The sequence below is a fragment of the Dermochelys coriacea genome, chromosome 7 (genome assembly GCF_009764565.3).
Source record: "Dermochelys coriacea isolate rDerCor1 chromosome 7, rDerCor1.pri.v4, whole genome shotgun sequence".
NCBI classification, from domain to species: domain Eukaryota; kingdom Metazoa; phylum Chordata; order Testudines; family Dermochelyidae; genus Dermochelys; species Dermochelys coriacea.
Genome location: NC_050074.1, coordinates 38,770,291 through 38,789,390, shown reverse-complemented (window position 1 = coordinate 38,789,390; position 19,100 = coordinate 38,770,291). Strand labels below are relative to the sequence as shown.

Below are 19,100 nucleotides of genomic sequence, written 5' to 3'. Positions count from 1 at the left end.
GTGCCGCGTTCTCCTTTCAGTCCCTCTTCTCGGTGTCCCACCACTCCTTCAATTCCTGTTTCTCAGCAGCTGAGTGCCTCATAACCTCACGCAGAAAGTCCTCCTTAGTTCTTCTTGGCCGCTTTCTAATTCTGCGCAGTCATTCTGCTGCCAATAAAGAAAGAAGCTGGGCTCTCAAGGTCATCTCGGTGAAGTTTAAATGCAACATTTTACGGAAGCAATATTGTTTGCAACACAGACAACACTGATTTGGTGCTTTAAAACACAGCTACTACTCATACACCTGTCACTAACTGGCTGATTCCCGGCAAGCACACATGAGCCACAAGACCCCCAAAATGGTGAGTAGCCACAGGGGCAGGGTAAATCACTTTTCCTGGACTCTCCTGTACACTGGGCACGTGGCTCTAGGGGAGAGCCAGCACTGTAGTGGGGGGCCTGATAATTATTCCTTCCCCCACACTTTCCACAGGATGTGATCATTATGGAAGATATCTCGCTGCTGAGGATGAGCAAGGAATCAGGGGAAGGTCTCCTCCAAGCCTGTGGCTTCCACCCTGGCCCCTATGTGGCTTGCCAGTGTGCAGCAATAGTCCTCTCCCACCCGCCCCATGATGGCACAGTGGCGCAGGAAAGTTACGATTAATGGGGCAAGAAACAAAGCAGCTCTGCTGAAGAACCTGGAGATCTCTGAGGGAGATTCCCGTGAAGCGAGGGAGTCAATCAACAGCCTTTTCCGCCACTCAGACTAGGCATGTGGTGGGAGACAAGCCTGCTTTCTGCAACCCTCCTGTCCCCAACAACTCACTTCAGAGATTCCCAAAATCAGATGCACTTACCAAGGGCCTCCTCTCCTGTTTGCACTTCGCCAAGATCCGACTGCTGTGACTGGCTATGCTCCTCTGGGGTAGAAAAGAGATCCTGGCTGCATGCATCACTGGCCTCTGAGTCATCCTCTGCCTCTGGGTCCCCATCCCCCTCTCCCTCCGCATCCTTGTCCAAGACTTCCTCCTCCTGGCTCAGTCCACCCTCGACTGGCAAGCGAGCCAATGAAGTATCCACAGGGGCCTTTGCAGTGGAGGTGGGGTCACTGCCGAGTATTGTGTCCAGCTCTTTATAGAATAAGCAGCTCATGGGCACAGCACTGGAGCAGCGGTTTGCCTCCCGCGCCTTGTGATGGGCATTCCGCAGCTCCTTCACTTTGACCCTGCACTGCAATGTGTCCCAGTCATGGCCCCTTTCTGTCATGCATCATGAAATCTGTCTGAAGGTATCATAATTCCTATGGCTGGAGCACAGCTGGGACTGGACAGCCTCCTCTCCCCAAATGCTGATGAGGTCCAGCAGCTCGGCATATATCCAAGCGGGGGATCATGGTGCATGGAGAAGGCACGGCCAACTGGAAAGATGCGTTGAGACCACTGCACGCACCACCGAGCAAACAATGGAATGTACGGGGTGGGGATGACAGTCGGGCAGTAGAGTTCAAACCAATGACCAGAGAGTTGAGAACAGGCATTGTGGGACACCTTCCAGAGGCCAATCGCAGCACTGTACTCGACCACAATGCCTACACTGGCACCGCAGCACTGTAGCCCTGGGGCAGAAAGCCGTATGCCTCTTGTTGGGATGGGTTTTTTAAATCGCTACAACTGTGCAGTTGCTGCGTACTAAGTGGCTTGGCAGTGTGTACACCTCAGGAGTTACAGCACAGAAACCTGCTTTACTGCGCAGAAACTTGCCAGCATAGACAGGGCATTAGCTTCCTTCTTTGGCTTTCATCATTCTCACCTTCATCACATAGTAGAATGGCTCACAGTTAGGAACACCTGTGACATAAGCAACTCAGAGACCAAAGATTTACCTGTTTTGCTTTGGTTTATGGCAGGCAACCCAATTTCTCTCTAAGATCTCCCTAACCAATAGACTAGCTAGAACACACTGCCAGCCAAAATATTCCCCTATTCATGACTGTATGACAATGACAATGCCGTGGAGGGCAGCAAAAGCGCTTCAAAGACGAATTGAAAGTACACCTTAAAAAGAGAAAAGGAGTACTTGTGGCACCTTAGAGACTAACAAATTTATTAGAGCATAAGCTTTCGTGAGCTACAGCTCACTTCATCGGATGCATTTGAAGTGAGCTGTAGCTCACGAAAGCTTATGCTCTAATAAATTTGTTAGTCTCTAAGGTGCCACAAGTACTTCTTTTCTTTTTGCGAATACAGACTAACACGGCTGCTACTCTGAAACCTTAAAAAGAGAGGTATCAACCCAACAAACTGGGAGGATACAGTGCGAAACAGAACAGTGTGGCGCCACGCCATACACCAAACCACAGCTCACGTTGAAGAGAACAGACAGAGAAGCGACAAAGGAGAAAAGAAAGGGCACAACAGTCCAGCCAACAACTACGTCTTCTCCAAGATTACACCTGTCACTTCTGTGAGAAAATCTGCAGGGCACAAATTGGGCTCCTCAGCCACTTAAAAACCCATCAATGAACCCCCCTGGCAGACATCATCCACACATTGAGGGATAGCCAAAGAAGAAAGAAGACAAAAAATGACAGAGTGCTGGGTAAGGACAAAATGAGACCCCTCTGTAGGGCTGCTCTCATCCACTAGTCATTAAGCACCACCAGAATACTGGCACTACTTAGCCATCTGAAAGTTGTGGATGCCAGTTTTCTGGGCAAGGAAAACAGAGACTAAACTTGGGGTCCAAATTATAGTCCTCTACATCAGCATAATACACTGTGCTGAGCCACAGGGCTGACCTAAGACATCCTTGTTGGGGAAAGAACCTGCTTTTATTTCTGAAGGGCCTGATCCTATCACCAATACATCCATGGAACATGCATTAAAATCCAGGGTTTTGCGCCTGCAGATCCATGGCCAGTCACTACATTGTATTGGCTTGTTTGTGCTAAAAGCGAAATTACCAACGAAGAGGAAAATGGGCAAATCCTCTCCAATGATAACAATGCCCACATTTCACCAGTCCATGAATTGCCTCAATAAGTGGGGGCAAACAACATTGTTCTTTTAATAATGACTGAGACAGCAAATGAAATGGATAAATTCAGCATTATACTATTTTATTTGAAAGGGACAGTTGAGGCAGCTACTCAGGAAAAGCAGCAACATGCTGCCATTTCCAAAAGAGCTTCAGGGAGTAAAGGCACCCACTTCCCACTGAATTCCAATAGGATGCATTTCAGAGTAGCAGCTGTGTTAGTCTGTATTCTCAAAAAGAAAAGGAGTACTTGTGGCACCTTAGAGACTAACAGATTTATTTGAGCATAAGCTTTCGTGAGCTACAGAAGTGAGCTGTAGCTCACGAAAGCTTATGCTCAAATAAATTTGTTAGTCTCTAAGGTGCCACAAGTACTCCTTTTCTTTTTGCCAATAGGATGTAGGCACCTAATTTTCTCCATCAGTTTTGAAAATCCCAACCTATTATATAGATCTAATAATCTAAAGTGCATTTGTATCTTATCTTACATCTGCAAAAGTACTTTTCAGGAGACTGTGTATGTGTAAGTAGTTCAAGTATGATCCTAAATAAAGACTAATTACTTGAATCTGAAAAACACTTTGTTCTCAAGTATACATATTACTGCAGCGGTGATTTTGAAAAGACAAGATCCATCATTGCTGACACAACTCCCCTGTAAAATAAATACTTTGGCATTGGCATGGCAGATCTGCAGACATCTCTAAAAACACCCTTCAGAGCTCAGTGCAGATGTGATCAGTGTTTATACTTTTTAAACCACTTGGATATAAACACCTCACTATAAACACTGCTCAAGTTTTGCTTTTGCTTTTTTCATTTCTTACATGTTTATTTTAGTGTTAAAAATAATAACTACCATAATAAGGAAAATTGCAACAGATGTTTAAACTAAACAAAAGCTGCTATATTGTATTAGTGTGTGTTCCTTGAGCTGTGCTTTTGCTTTCAAATTATTAAAAGTATGATCTGTCCAAAAAAAGATGGGAAAACGTCTGGTAAGCAACTTCTATAAATATTGGGTAATAAATACAATTGATTGAAACTAATAAGACCCAAAGCAACAAAACTTTTTCCCTCTAGTCAGCAAAACCCTCAAAAAATCCATCAAGTAAGCAAAAATTCTATTTATAATGTTTGCCATTTTTCATCAGGAGCCAACAGTCACATCATAATAAAGCATTTGATTGTTAATGCAGGACAATGATGAGATTAACAAAAAAAGATTTGCAGCATTCCTTTATCCAATCACTCTTGCACTCACAAAGTTTCAAAAAATAAACAGCATCATGGGAAAGAGCATGAAAGTCTGATTGGTCATGCACAATCTGCACCATATTGTTCAATACTGACTGGCAAGTCTGATAAATCTGCTGCGGAAATAATTAAGTACATTTCTACATAAGATCTTTGACTCTATTCAAATGGAACCTCCCCCTCCCTCTGGAAGCATTAATAGTTCTACATGCAACCTCTCTGCTCCCCCTGGCACTTTGAAATGTGGTCTTTCTGACTTAAAACAGAGGGGGGAAGGGGAAGATCTATTTCTAGAGTGAGCTTCCTGATTTTTGGATTAGCCTTTTATTAAAGCATGTGAGTGGTTAGCTCTTGATCAAATCTATACATTACTTACTGCTTCTTCCCTGACAACTATAGCAAATTTACTTTCCAAATGAACGTGGAAAATGTTGCTGCTGAATTAGAAGAGAGACTTCTGCAATGTTTGTATGTGGCTACAGGAAAACTTGCCCTCCTGCCAAGCTGAATTAGCTCAGTGGTGCCTTTCTTTCCACTCAAATCCAGGCCATTGCCACTTCTTCAAACTGCACGTAGATAAAAAGCTCAACTAGATGAAGAAGCTGATTCCCCTCCCCCCTCAACTAGATGAAGAAGCCGCCCCTAAAGTAAGGCACCTTCAAAACAGGGCTACTATTACCTACAGTCTCAGAAGTAACTGCGGACCTACATCAGCTGGACACAAATAAGAAAACTCAGAGCACCGTGAAGAAAAAAAGTTTACGTTTTCCAGGGTGTTGTGTAATTCTTTCCACCAGGACTATGTCGAGGGCTTTTTGGGGAGGAGGTGTGTTTGTGTGTGAGTGAGGGGGGAGACATCCTTCACTGTCAGGGCTTTCTCAGAGCTGTGCAGGAAATGAGAAGTCAAACAAAGAGCTACTCTGTGCTCTGTAGTATGGGTGCCCTTCAATTGCCAAAGTTGAATAGTAAAATTCATTAATGTTCAGGATGTACACTAAAAACAAAAACTTCTTCTAAGTCTCATTGTCCAAATACATCTACACTATGTGTTTAAGCGTATACATCTATTTACATGTAATGATGTAGATTACACATACACAATGTACATTACAAATTAACTCATACACCATATTGTAAAGTGACTTTAAAATGTTTCCTTTACAACTACATTAACACTGGCAAAAAGTTATCCAGGTATTGCTGCTTTAAAGTACTTCAACCAGTACCATCTTTGCTTGCGGGGGGGGGGGAGGGGGGGAGGAGACAACCTACACTTCATATTAATATTGAACAGTAAAATTTCCTTTAAAAAGAATTCAACTTCCATTTCACAAATCCCATTAAACCTGTAGACAGTACAAAATGCACAGTACCTTGTAACAACTATAAATAGAAGGGAGAGAGAATTCACACTGAAAACAACAAAAACACCCCACACCCCATAAAAATGAATTTTGCAAAATGAAACAATTACCTTCATAGCACAGCATGCTAATATTGTTGTTCATCTTGTCCAAGTATTGGTAGTTCAACAGGTCCATCTTCATAAATAGCATTTATCGGGCTAACAAAAAAGACCAGCTTCTTTGCTTTTGCCCAGAAACAGGGAGAAGGACGCGGGACAAACGCTGCCTGACTAGCTCCTGGCTCTTTTCTAAACTTCACAAGCTCAAGGCCCAGCCTTTGATTAATCAAAATAAAGTATATTAAGGAAAGTTGGATGGGAAGGGAGGAACCTTTCCAGGATTTCAGAGACTGAGTTTAGAGTGTATTTTGTCCCACACCTACAAAGAAAACCATTTAAAAAAAAACTTTGCAAATCTTTCTGGATATTTAAGAGTGGGGGAAAAATTAGAGAAATGTCCTAGGACAAAGACAAGCTAGTTCTCCTCACAGCCCGCTGCAAGTTAACTGCACTGACATGCAGGCTATGCTTGGTATGAGTCGTATGTAAACTAGCTTCCTCTTTCTATCAGGCAGAGAGCACTGAGCATGCTCACTGAATCCCTGGAGCTCTTCAAATGTCAGGGATATTTTCTGCACAAGATCAGTCTCTAAATGTATTGAGTGTTTGAAAGAAACGAGGAGGAGGAGGTGGAGAGTCTTTACAGAAGGACCATGTCAGAGTTGCTCTTGACAGGAAGCAGTGCTACCACTGCAAAACTGAAAGGAGGGATCAGAGAGAGAGAGAGAGAGAGAGGTCTCTTTTCAAGTACTGGGAAGAAGTCTACCAATCTAAACCTGAAGGCAGGCTTCACTTTCCAAGTGACAGAACCTAGGTTAAACTTTTATTTTAAATTCTCCCCCATCCTCCAACTTTAATTCAAGATACACAGCTGACACTTATATGTACTTGATCATCAAAATGTTTGCAGTTCCTATTTGATCTGGTTTCAACATATTGTAATAGGTGTCGTTAATGTTAAAATCTTATTATTTTTCAGCGAATTAACAAAATGGAGTTTTAATGGCTCCAGGATGGAAGAATGAGAATTACAACCAAACCACCATATCAACTCTTTGAATAGTGCTGGTGGATATGCACACACAGCTTTATACTACAGTTTAGTCTACCGGTACATTTTAAATCTCTAAGGGATGTCAGTAGTTAAACATTTCAGGTTATGGCTTTTTAGTGCCTGGAGAATTCATTGTTCAAACTCTGGTATAAATGACAGAAATGAAGGGGATTTTTACAACAGTTTTTCTCATCTCAGGATGTGGCTTGTTTTGCTGCAGTTCGAACCTTGATCTTAAAGATTTCTAATTTATACAGATGTATATAGATCACCACAAGAGGCAGACCATGTGTATCAGTGCTGCTATGGTATGTCAACCTAATGGGTATCAATTGGTGTCTCCTGCAGTAGATCAACACCTGAAATCTAATTTGAACGACAAAGCAATGCCAGTACAGAAGCATGGTCTAAAGTAAACACATAACTTATGGAGTTATAGATTCATAGATTCATAGATACTAAGGTCAGAAGGGACCATTCTGATCATCTAGTCCGACCTCCTGCACAGCGCAGGCCACAGAATCTCACCCACCCACTCCTATGAAAAACCTCACCCATGTCTGAGCTATTGAAGTCCTTAAATCATGGTTCAAAGACTTCAAGGAGCAGAGAAGCCTCCCTCAAGTCAACCATGCCCCATACTACAGAGGAAGGCGAAAAACCTCCAGGGCCTCTCCAATCTGCCCTGGAGGAAAATTCCTTCCCGACCCCAAATATGGCAATCAGCTAAACCCTGAGCATATGGGCAAGATTCACCAGCCAGATACCCAGGAAAGAATTTTCTATAGTAACTCAGATCCCATCCATCTAATATCCCATCTCAGGGGATTTGGCCTATTTACCCTGAATATTTAAAGATCAATTACTTACCAAAATCCCATTATCCCATCATACCATCTCCTCCATAAACTTATCGAGTAGAATCTTAAAGCCAGATAGATCTTTTGCCCCCACTGCTTCCCTTGGAAGGCTATTCCAAAACTTCACTCCTCTGATGGTTAAAAACCTTCGTCTGATTTCAAGTCTAAACTTCCTGGTGGCCAGTTTATACCCATAAATCGTTTTTTCACTTACCCGGTGAGGCGGGGGGGCGAGCCCTGAGGGGCTCTCGCTCCTGGCTCCAAGCGCCCGGCGCGTGCCGGGCGCGACCCGCTCCGGGGACAGCGTCAGGTGGGGAGTTTGACTGGGGCGGTACACCTGTCAAACCGTAACGCAGGTGTCCTAAGGCGAGCTCAGGGAGGACAGAAACCTCCCGTGGAGCAGAAGGGCAAAAGCTCGCTTGATCTTGATTTTCAGTATGAGTTCTAATCCTACCTCTGGTACACATTCCCTCTGTGGTCTTGGGCAATTTCACTTCACTTCTCTGCCTTAGCTTCCCTGGAGGGAGCCCAACTCTCACTGCTTTTCAACAGAAGTCAGGTGTATAACTTCAATTTGTGCCTTAGAAAATCTCCCCCCCTTGTGTCAAAGGGGCAGACTAGGGTTGCCTCCCAACCGAGTTTTACCTGGACAGTCCACTTTTTGGCTTCGGTGTCCGGGTGCCATTGAGGGTTGCCAGATGTCTGGTTTTTAATTGAAAAGTCCAGTCGAAAAAGGTGGCAACTCTAGGGCAGGCACTTGTCATAAAGGAGTGTTCCATAGAGTGACATTCTGCCAAAGCACTTGGAAGAGAGCACAATATAAACCCCAAGGAATTATTGTTCCACTGAGGTTAGACAATTTAATTTAGGATTCCATACAAGTGAACTCAATTTACTTTCCAAAACTTATTTTACTTGGAATAGGAAAAGCAGTGCTGTAAATCCCTCCTGGTATGCCATCTGAACTGAAGAGGCACACCACTAAAGTGATCCTAAGAACAATGCAACAGAAAACAAGTTAGTGAAAAGAAATCTTATTTCATTGGGAAGATGAAATGTAAAAGCTCTTCCTTTTATATGGATCACTATTAAGAAAAACAGATGGACTCTCTCTATATTAAAAGAATTAGGGATCTCAGAGACCATGTTGATGAGCATGGCACAAAAACATACACAGATACTTAATGTTCAAGTAACCACTTTCTTGTATAATAAACAAAAATGATTTGCTAATCAAAGTTTACCATGATGTTTTTTGGCTCCCAGAATTTGAGACAGTTAAAGCTGCACCCACCTACCTACGGGCTAAAAATAGCATAAGGTACTTTCAAAAAGGGGAAATTTTTAAATTAAGAAAATTACATTTTTAAGTTTAAAGGGAAATAGGCTGGAATCTTTACTCAAACACTGTAGGGGCTACCCTCTCTGATGCAAAAGCCAGAACTTTGAAGTAAACCTTGAGTCCCACTTCAACTAGGAGCTACACTGGTGCATTACTGTCTTTCAGTGCATGTTCATTTACTAAAAGCAAAACAGTGTTTTAATAAATATTGCAACAACAGGATAACAGGGAAAAAAAGGCTACTCCTCACATATGTAAATGTAGAGGTAAAGACTGTACAGTTACAACACTGACAAAGGAGAGGCAAGTATCTCCAGCCTAAAGTGTAAATTTCATAGAACAGGGACACCACCACTTTGAGAATTAAGGAAAGTATTTACACTACGTGCAACTATAGTAGCAAGAGCATTCCTGAAATTCCTTTACTACAAGCTAGTTCTATGGGAGAAAAGATAAGTATTGGCATATTCCAACATATAATATTTGAACTGCTGTTTGGAGTGCTGGAAGAGGGGGAAGCTAGTGTTCTATTTTATTCTATAAAGGTTCTCATACTGCACTCATCACTGAAGTACCCAAACACCTTCTAGTACTACATTAAGCAAAGTGACTAACATCTGTCACATCTTCCAGTTAAATAATAGCTTGGTACCAAAAGTTATATATATTATAAAAAGAAATGCATTCCTAGTGAAGGGACAGGAAGAAAAAAAATTCTTGATGCAAATATGAGACAATCAATCATGCCCTACATTATCCCTAAAATCCCTACATGCTCAGGCATTGTGGGTACTAATACTAAGCATTCCTAGACTTTACTTCCCTGTAATGTGCTCAATGCACTCTTTCAAGGAAAGACTTCCCAACAGTCTTATACATGATTAACTGAGCATTTTACCAATTTGAAATAGCTCAGGTTGAAATGTAATGAATGGCAAATATATGTCACCAGGTTATATGCCAAGTATATGGAAAAGCAAACATTGCTAATAGCATATTCCATGAGTTTTGTTATTTATGGATTAATATCACTGTTTAAAAGTTATAACACTTGTAAGTACCATTAAGTTCTATATACCCTGCATTACATGTGAGCTATACAACTTACTATGACACCACAAAATACTTTTCTTTTGTAAAACAAGCCATTATATATTTATTTTCCACACACAAACTTTTAGTACAACAGCATCCCCTGGAGGTAATAGTGAAAAACTGCACACACATTTTCATCAGTAATGCTAGGTTTCAGAGTAGCAGCCGTGTTAGTCTGTATTCGCAAAAAGAAAAGGAGTACTTGTGGCACCTTAGAGACTAACAAATTTATTAGAGCATAAGCTTTCGTGAGCTACAGCTCACTTCATCGGATGCATCTGGTGGAAAAAACAGAGGAGAGATTTATATACACACACAGAGAACATGAAACAATGGGTTTATCATACACACTGTAAGGAGAGTGCTCACTTAAGATAAGCCATCACCAGCAGGGGGGGGGGGGGAAGGAGGAAAACCTTTCATGGTGACAAGCAAGGTAGGCTAATTCCAGCAGTTAACAAGAATATCAGAGGAACAGTGGGGGGTGGGGTGGGGGGGAGAAATACCATGGGGAAATAGTTTTACTTTGTGTAATGACTCATCCATTCCCAGTCTCTATTCAAGCCTAAGTTAATTGTATCCAGTTTGCAAATTAATTCCAATTCAGCAGTCTCTCGTTGGAGTCTGTTTTTGAAGCTTTTTTGTTGAAGGATAGCCACTCTTAGGTCTGTAATCGAGTGACCAGAGAGATTGAAGTGTTCTCCAACTGGTTTTTGAATGTTATAATTCTTGACGTCTGATTTGTGCCCATTCATTCTTTTACGTAGAGACTGTCCAATTTGGCCAATGTACATGGCAAAGGGGCATTGCTGGCACATGATGGCATATATCACATTGGTAGATGCGCAGGTGAAGGAGCCTCTGATAGTGTGGCTGATGTGATTAGGCCCTATGATGGTATCCCCTGAATAGATATGTGGACAGAGTTGGCAACGGACAATCTCTCTGGTTACTCGATTACAGACCTAAGAGTGGCTATCCTGGTGGGCACAAGGCGGAACTTCAGATGTTATTTTCTGCTGGGAGCTGCTGTTCTATTCTAGTGCCACGCTGACCCGGTGGGCAAAAGGCGGAACTGCAGCAACTTTTCAACAGAAGCTATTTTCTGGGGGGAAAAAATGCATGGCCCATGAAATATGCACACACGCAGTGGCACAGAATTCCCCAAGGAGTACCTTGTTCGCTCTCAAGGTGAGAAGCAGGGGCACAAAGCATGACTACTGCTCAGGAACAGATTTAACTTTTTTCTCCACATCCAATTAAAATTAATTACTGAATAAATACTAGTTGATAGCTTCTAGGTGATAATGTATCTGAAACTAATAGACTGTATTTCCTTCTCCACATACCCGACTGTATTAAACAATCTAAATTAAAACGTAGCCCAATAAAAATAAAAATATATGCTTAAGGCAAAAAGCAAACAGGAATTCTAATTTAAGTAATTTTTTTTAAAATGGAACAAAATTTAATCATATGGAAGGATATAATTATTCCAACAACAAGCATTACAAATCCAGGAAATTCAGAGTTAAGGTTAAACTTTAAAAAAGTCAAAACATGCTAAGTTATGGAACTGCACAATTAGATAGTGACATGATGAGAAGAAAAAGAAATTAGTGTCTTTAAACATTAGTTCCATCTAAAGTAAGAGCACACACACTAAAATGCTTTCTCATAAACTGGGGTAGCCAATAGGCGAACCACAGGCCAAAACTGGACAACCAGACACTTTTGAATGGACCCCAAAATCTTATCATCATTATTGTTGTTTTGTTATGATGTTCTCTGGAGTCTATCCTTGATTATACCTTGACCAATAAATGTGGACCTTAACAAAAAATAAATTGACTACCCCTGTTATAAACATGTAATTATTGCATGGTGAACCCAAGCTCAGCTCGAGTGGTTTTAAAGTCTGATAGGAACATTATTGATAGTGTTATAGTAATGATGAGGGTATGTGTAGGCAGGGGAAAAAAAACAGAAAGAGAAAGAAAAAGACACTACTTTTTAAATTTACATAGGAGCTGGAAGGGACCTCAGACAAATGGTGTACATCTTTCTACTGTGTGACATCTAACTTCCTTTTGAACATTCCTCTTGTGCCTATTAGCAGAATGTGCTCCTGTCCAATTGCTCTCACCATCATCATAAAGAAAAAGGTACTAACTGAGGGTGGCATAACCCTTATGTGCCAGATAAATGCTAATGTGGATAATTATATTCTGTCTAATTGCTATTAGATAGGATACCGTTCTTCACTTCCTATCCTAAAATGCTGTATAGTGTTCCTGTGTGCTGTTTAACACCTGCTACATTCCACTCTAGAGACAGCTGCATGACAGAAGTGATTGTATGTAAAACTGATATCAACTTCAGTCAGTTAGTGAAGTAATTATCCAAGTTGGAATTTGGCCAAGAGATCAGTACTTATGCTTATGAAAAGCACTTTGGGAACTTGAATGACTGTAAGTGATTAGGACAGTGAGGGATTGGGAGATTATTTTATTTTATCCTAAAGATGACTCACTTCTCGCAACTTGCACCAGGCCAAAGCATTGTTACCATACTAATTCAGAAGGAGTAGCAAAAGTTATCATCAACAACAGCACTTCCTGCAAAACTCAAACTTTTCCTTGGCTATTTGCTCATTCATGTATTTTCTTGGTCTGTTTAGTTTGTGAAATGTGATCACAGCTGGGAGTGGCATACTATGCACAAATTCTTTGTGAGGTATGTTCGATAGTGCAACTTTCAACAGCCAGGACTTTAAAGAAAACGAGAAGCAACCCATTACAAATCTCAGGGAGTCAAACTGACTTGTTTGCAACTCTATTTTTTGATCACAAGAAATTAAAGGCAAATAAATGAGAAATCCTCGCTGTCAAGAATCACTTATGATTTTACCACCTCTCTTCATACTATACACAGAAGAGAATACTGCACTGATATTTAGAATAAAAGATGATGCAGGAAAAACAATAAACATTGACAGCTGCTTCTGTTTGTAGTCAGAGTATTAGACATACCTTGTTTTACAGCTAAAATTAACTAGCTTTTGACTCACACTTAGATTTCATCAAAAAGGAGAGCATATATTTATATATACACATCATAGTTTGAGTAAATATGCAAAATTAAGACATAACTCATCAGGTTTCATTCCCATGAGACTACAGAAGTTCCTTCCTCATAGCTGTTTCAACAGCCATGCCTCTGAAACTTGCATAAATAAAATATGACTAACTGAATTATTATTGTGGGAGCGGGACACCACAATGTCTACCAACTTAATATATTTTGTATGAAGTAGGGCACAAAGAAAAGTTTACTGCAGCAATGGATCTGAGACTTCAATACACCAATTCATCGAGCTCATTTAATTAACTTGCTGATATATGCAGAAAATTCATTTTCTGAAAACAAACTCTTACTTCTCACTTTCACAAAATCTAGATTAAATACAAAAATCATATTAACATAACATTTTAAAAGGTCAGACAAACCCAGCAGGGGAAGGAACAGTGCAGCATATCTAATTTATCTGGCCTTTAAAACTTCCAAGGATTCAACACTGGGCAATATTACATCACGTGGGAAAAATGACATTTCATTAGTTTGACTTGATTTGTTATTAAATATTTCATACACCTGAGTTATGTACAGAATTACCCAAAGCTGTAAATCACAATATTGTCTCTCTCTGTTCACCTAAGCAATCATGAAGTTTAAACACAAGAGACCCTTTGGAATATAAGATCAAGGCTGACAAGTCCTGAATGTGATAACTCCCAACATAATAAATACCTTTTCCGCTTCTTCCATCATTGGTGCAAATCAAGTCTTGTCCCAATGTTAATATCAACATCAAAGCTGGGCAACCTGTTCTTTTTGCAGATCTGGATGTCTGTACTATGCAGTCTTTCAGTCTGGCACACTAACTTCATTCTAGTGAGCTAGCGGGGAATTGAAGTTAACAAGTTTCCTACTCTCTGAAGCTCCAGACCAGCAGGAATCTTGTCAGTTTCAATCCCCTGCTGGCCTACAAGAATGGAGCCAGCCCAGAGAGACTGAAGGGACAGAGTAACATGCCTATGCATATTTAAAGCTGCAAAAAAAATTGCGCTCAGGAATTATGGTTAATGGATTGTTCAGCCTAGCAGCTGGGTTTTAATGTCTATTGCAATCCATGACACTTTTTAAACCATACATCATTGAGATATGGCAAAAAAGTGTATGAATGCATGCATGCTGAGGAAAGAAAGTATAGTAACAACTTTGACATGAAAAAAGAAAAGGAGTACTTGTGGCACCTTAGAGACTAACAAATTTATTTGCGCATAAGCTTTCATGAGCTACAGCTCACTTCATCAGATGCATGAACTTTGACATGATGTGCATTTAAGTAAACCCTAATAAATGCTTTCAAAAATTCCAACAAACCTGTAACTTAAGCAGCAGGTGAAGATTTTCTGCTAATGTAGCAGTAAAGTTAGATCACATTATTATCCATAGTATTATGGTGGTATCTAGATTGTGGCCTCTCCAAGCTAAGAGGTGTTTCACAAACACAGTCAGTTACAGCCCACCCCCTGAAGAGCTTATACTCTAAACAGAAAAAAAGACAAAAGGTGAGGAAAATAAAGTATTATCCCCATTCTATAAGTGGGAAACTGAAGCAGAGAGGAGGAGATGTTCAAAGGTACAGATCGGAGATTGACTTTCAACAGCAGTTAAGTGCCTAAGGAACTTAGGCACCAAACTGCCATTTGTGCATTTGAAAATTTCCCCCACAATGATTAAGTGATTAGCTCAAGATCACATAGTCTGTGACTGAGTTGAGAACTGAACCCAAATACCCTGGGTCCCAGTCCAGATCCTTGGCCCAAAAAAAAAAATCATCCTCCCTCTTTATACATTTGTTTAATATGCATATTTTCCTTTTTATTTCATTGCACATCAGACAACAGATATATAAACATTCTTCGCTAAGGGATAGCCTCTGATTTTTGACAAGACACACTCATGTACACGTACAAGTGGGTCATTGAAAACTAAATAAAAAGGTTTCAGATCACTAGGCTTCTTCTTTCTAAATATTATTAGCTTATAACAAATCAATTCATACCAAATAAACTCAAAGAAATTTTACAGCCTAAATTTTTAACTAGTAAATATGAAACACCCATTTAAAGCTTCAGAAATTAAACACACTTTAAAAATGTCTGACACTACCAGATTTATTCTGCCTTCATCTTACACAGTTACGCACACGTATGCAAAGTAGAAGAATGAAGGCCAGGAATAGCAAGATTGCTTATCAATAGGCAGTTGATAAATGTGGCTAATAGATAACACTAATTTTTGGAGGGCGGAATGTAAAAAATAATTTTCTAGCTAAGACTCTGCACCATCATCCCTGATACTTTAAAAGATACATTAAACTCCTACATAGGTAGGGCCCTACCAAATTCATGGCCATGAAAAACACTAACTGACCGTGAAGTCTGGTCTCCCCCTGTGAAATCTGGTCTTGAGTATGCTTTTACCATCTACCAGGCAGATTTCACAGGGGAGACCAGTGTTTCTCAAATTGGGGGTCCTTATCCAAAAGGGAGTTGCAGGGGGGGTTGGTGTTTTGCCAGCTTACTTCTGCGCTGCTTTCAGAACTGGACGGCCAGAGAGCAGTGGCTGTTGGCCAGGCATCCAGCTCTGAAGGCAGCACCCTGCCAGCAGCAGTGCAGAAGTAATGGTGGCAATACCATACCATGCCACCCTTATTTCTGCGCTGCTGCCTTCAGAGCTAGGCAGCCACTGACTGAGGGCCCAGCTCAGGCAGCAGTGCACAAGTAATGGTGGCAATACCATACCATGCCGTCTTTACTTCTGCGCTGCTGCTGCTGCTAGCAGTTCTGCCTTCAGAGCTGGGTACCCGGTCAGCAGCCGCCAGCAGCAGCCCAGAAGTAAAGGTAGCAGTACCGCAGCCCCCCCAACTCTTTTTTTGATCAGGACCGCTACAATTACAATACTGTGAAATTTCAGATTTAAATAGCTGAAATCATGAAATGTATAAGTTTTAAAATCCCATGACTGTGGATGGACTGTGAATTTGGTAGGGCCCTATAGAGGATACTAATGGTAAGCCTAACTTATCATTACTGCAGTAGGTTTGCCATGACGGGGGGGGGGGGGAAGAGAGTCACGGATAGCATGATTACCTGGTTTCTCCGTGATTTTTTTGTGTGTGTCCATGACTCACCCGCAGTGGCAGTTCCTGTTCTGTGAGGATGGGATGGCTTCTCTCTCTGGGTGTTGCAACCAGATGAGCAGGGTCACAGCCCCTCTCAAGTTTGGTTCACCTGCCCTTCTTTAATGTGTGCCTGCATTCTGCTACGGCAGTCCCTTTAGGAGTTGGCAACACTTCCAACCCTTCAGTAGCATGGACCTTGGAGAAAATGGGGAGGCATGGTGGTCACTAGCAGACGCTTCTCTCCAGAAGCTTTGGATCCCTTCCCATTTCCACTGTGCCTAACAAAGGCTCTCTGTATTATGGATGGAGTACTCCACTTGCTTGAAACAGATATTGTCTCCGTCTTGAAGATGACATCATTTTTTCCAGTTGAATTAGTGAAGAACAGCTGCATTTGATGTGATTAATGTGAAGATTTTTGTACTGTTCTGTTACAGAATACTAATAAATGGGTACTTGTTGAAGTACTGAGATGGTTAAATAAAGGGCATTTGCCCAAATTCAGAAAAATCTGTAAGAATTCACTAGATGAACAATACCTCCAAGCTGAAGAACGTTTGCTATACGAGTTCTTGACCTTGATAGCAAGATATTTTGATGCATGATTTTTCAATTAATTTAAAATAAAAATAAGAAACCAAATCATCAAAATAAATCTGAAAGAGTTCGTTCATCAGTTAAAATAAACCATACACAAAAATGACAATTACCAATGCAAAACATTTCTGTGCTTGAATCCAGTTGTAATTTAATACATTTGTCAAAGTTTTCCACAGCCGCTTCAACTTGGTCAAGTAGGATTTTCAGCTGTATTCTCATTCCCCCAAAGTTAAAATAAAATGTATTGAGACAAGTAGCATGAACCTAGCTCTCTGATCATTTTAGAACACTATTTTGCTTTATATCAAATTGAAATTAGGCACTCAATATTTTTTTACTTAGAAAACCCATGAGCCATTCCCTGTTCTGAAGCTAGATTCCAATTAATGAGAGCATCTCACTCTTTTCAGGGACAAAGTAAATCCAGTTACCAGGAACTGGTAATTATAGGTTTAAAAAGGAAATGAAGGACCTCATAGTCCTCAAGATTTTGAAAAGGTCTTCTCTTTATTCTTAGCTTGGTCAGACATACTGTACATACAAAGCCAACGTTAATTTTGGCATTTCTGAACTTTTGAGTGCTAGACTTTGAAACCCTACTGTTATTTTAATGTAGATATTTTCTATATAATATTATACAAGTAGTTATTTTAATGTATTATTTCTGTGTCAAAATCAGTTCTAACACAGTTACAATGTTTATACTGTAGCTCAATATGCTTTACCCATCCTTCACCTTTTTCAATTCAACATATTTTATCATGTATAATTAACAATAATAATTAAAAGCTTAAGAAAAGGATGTTGCATATCTACAGATTTTTAACCTTAATTCCAGTTGCAAAGAACTTCTCTCTGCTTCTGTTAATGGCATTAATAATGAGGTGACAAAAACTTATTTTGTAGATTGGCTGGCTCAGTTCCTGTTGGAAATTAAATTATTTTCATGCTGCTGGGATATTATTGTATTATTCATGTGGTAGGACACCTAGAACCTTGTCTTGTTATTTACATCTAAATAAACAAATATCATTGGCCTATCAACCAAACCCAATCCTCTGTTGACTGCAGCAACATGCTCCCTTCTCCTTACACATTAGGAAGGATGGTACATAGCCTTCAGCAAGGCATTGCATTAAGATCGCTACTTACTTACACCAGATGTGCATCCCCGCTGCAGAATTCAGACCTAGACAGACAAAAGTTCAATGCTGTTCAAGTTCAGACTTGTGGTTCAGCCCCTCAACACAGAACAGCACTGAATGGGAAATATGGAACCACAATACAAACCCCCAAAAGTTTAGGTGTGCTGCAATCAATGACTTAACCAAACTCTGTATTGAAAAATAATGGAGAAAAAAATACAGAAGAGTGAGCAATAGAGAAAGGGAATAAGGAAGAGCTTGCAGATAATCTTGGCACTTCTCCTATATCATCTCCATGCTCTACTGGGAAACAGAGTTCAGTGTCCCCCGCACTGCTAATAAAATCTTTACCTCAGCCCTGCACGAGGTTCAGGAAGACAAGCAAATCTCTCCTTCCTGATGCTCTCTGGCACCACGCAGGGGCTTATGAAGTGTAGGAGAATCCCTGGACTCCTCTCCACCCTTTCCCAAATGCAGCAAGTTCAGAGAGGGAAGGGGCACCATACATGGCTCCCCATGCTTTCTGGCCCCATGCCGCAGTCTGGGAAAGTGAAGAAATGGTTCCCTCAGCCAGCTCCTCCCTCCCCCGTTCCTAGTGTTCCTCAGCTCCACGTAGGGTGCAGGGAAGGAGGTGACACCCTCTTGGCTACAAATGTTAAATAGCAGCAATTCTGCTTTTGTATTACAACAAGCAAGCAGCCTGTTGCTTGGCTTTGAGCAGAATTTCCACATGAGCTTCCCCCAGAGTAGCACTGAGAGTGAACTCGTCATGCTGGTGCATGAGACATGGATAGCAATCAGCCACCAACAGAACCCTGAAACTAGCTATTGCACAACAGACCTGTCAATCGCACAGAGAAACTGATTCTTTAAAAATCAAAAATTGAATCTTGTTCAGTTAGCCTTGGGTGATATTTATAAGGATATGAGGCTCCAGGCAAGGACCATGTCTTTGTATATGGTAGTCTAGTGCCCAACACAATGAAGCCTGATTCCAATGGGGGCCATCTA

The 19,100-nt window shown here is 40.9% G+C and overlaps 2 protein-coding genes across 3 annotated transcripts in view; both read right to left on the bottom strand.

The window, feature by feature from the left end:
• The window catches only part of TAMM41 (TAM41 mitochondrial translocator assembly and maintenance homolog), a 182,923-nt gene that overhangs the window by 31,351 nt on the left and 132,472 nt on the right, over nucleotides 1–19,100 (bottom strand). The gene's annotated exons all lie outside the window — the stretch shown is intronic.
• The window catches only part of VGLL4 (vestigial like family member 4), a 164,357-nt gene that overhangs the window by 66,058 nt on the left and 79,199 nt on the right, over nucleotides 1–19,100 (bottom strand). Inside the window, exon 1 of one of the 2 annotated variants that reach the window (XM_043519119.1) lies at nucleotides 5,750–6,437. The exons of the other annotated variant lie outside the window; for it this stretch is intronic. Coding sequence (XP_043375054.1) covers nucleotides 5,750–5,831 — 82 coding nt within the window. The 5' untranslated portion in view covers nucleotides 5,832–6,437. Of the gene's footprint in view, nucleotides 1–5,749; nucleotides 6,438–19,100 lie in introns of those variants that run through there. 2 annotated transcript variants of the gene reach the window in all.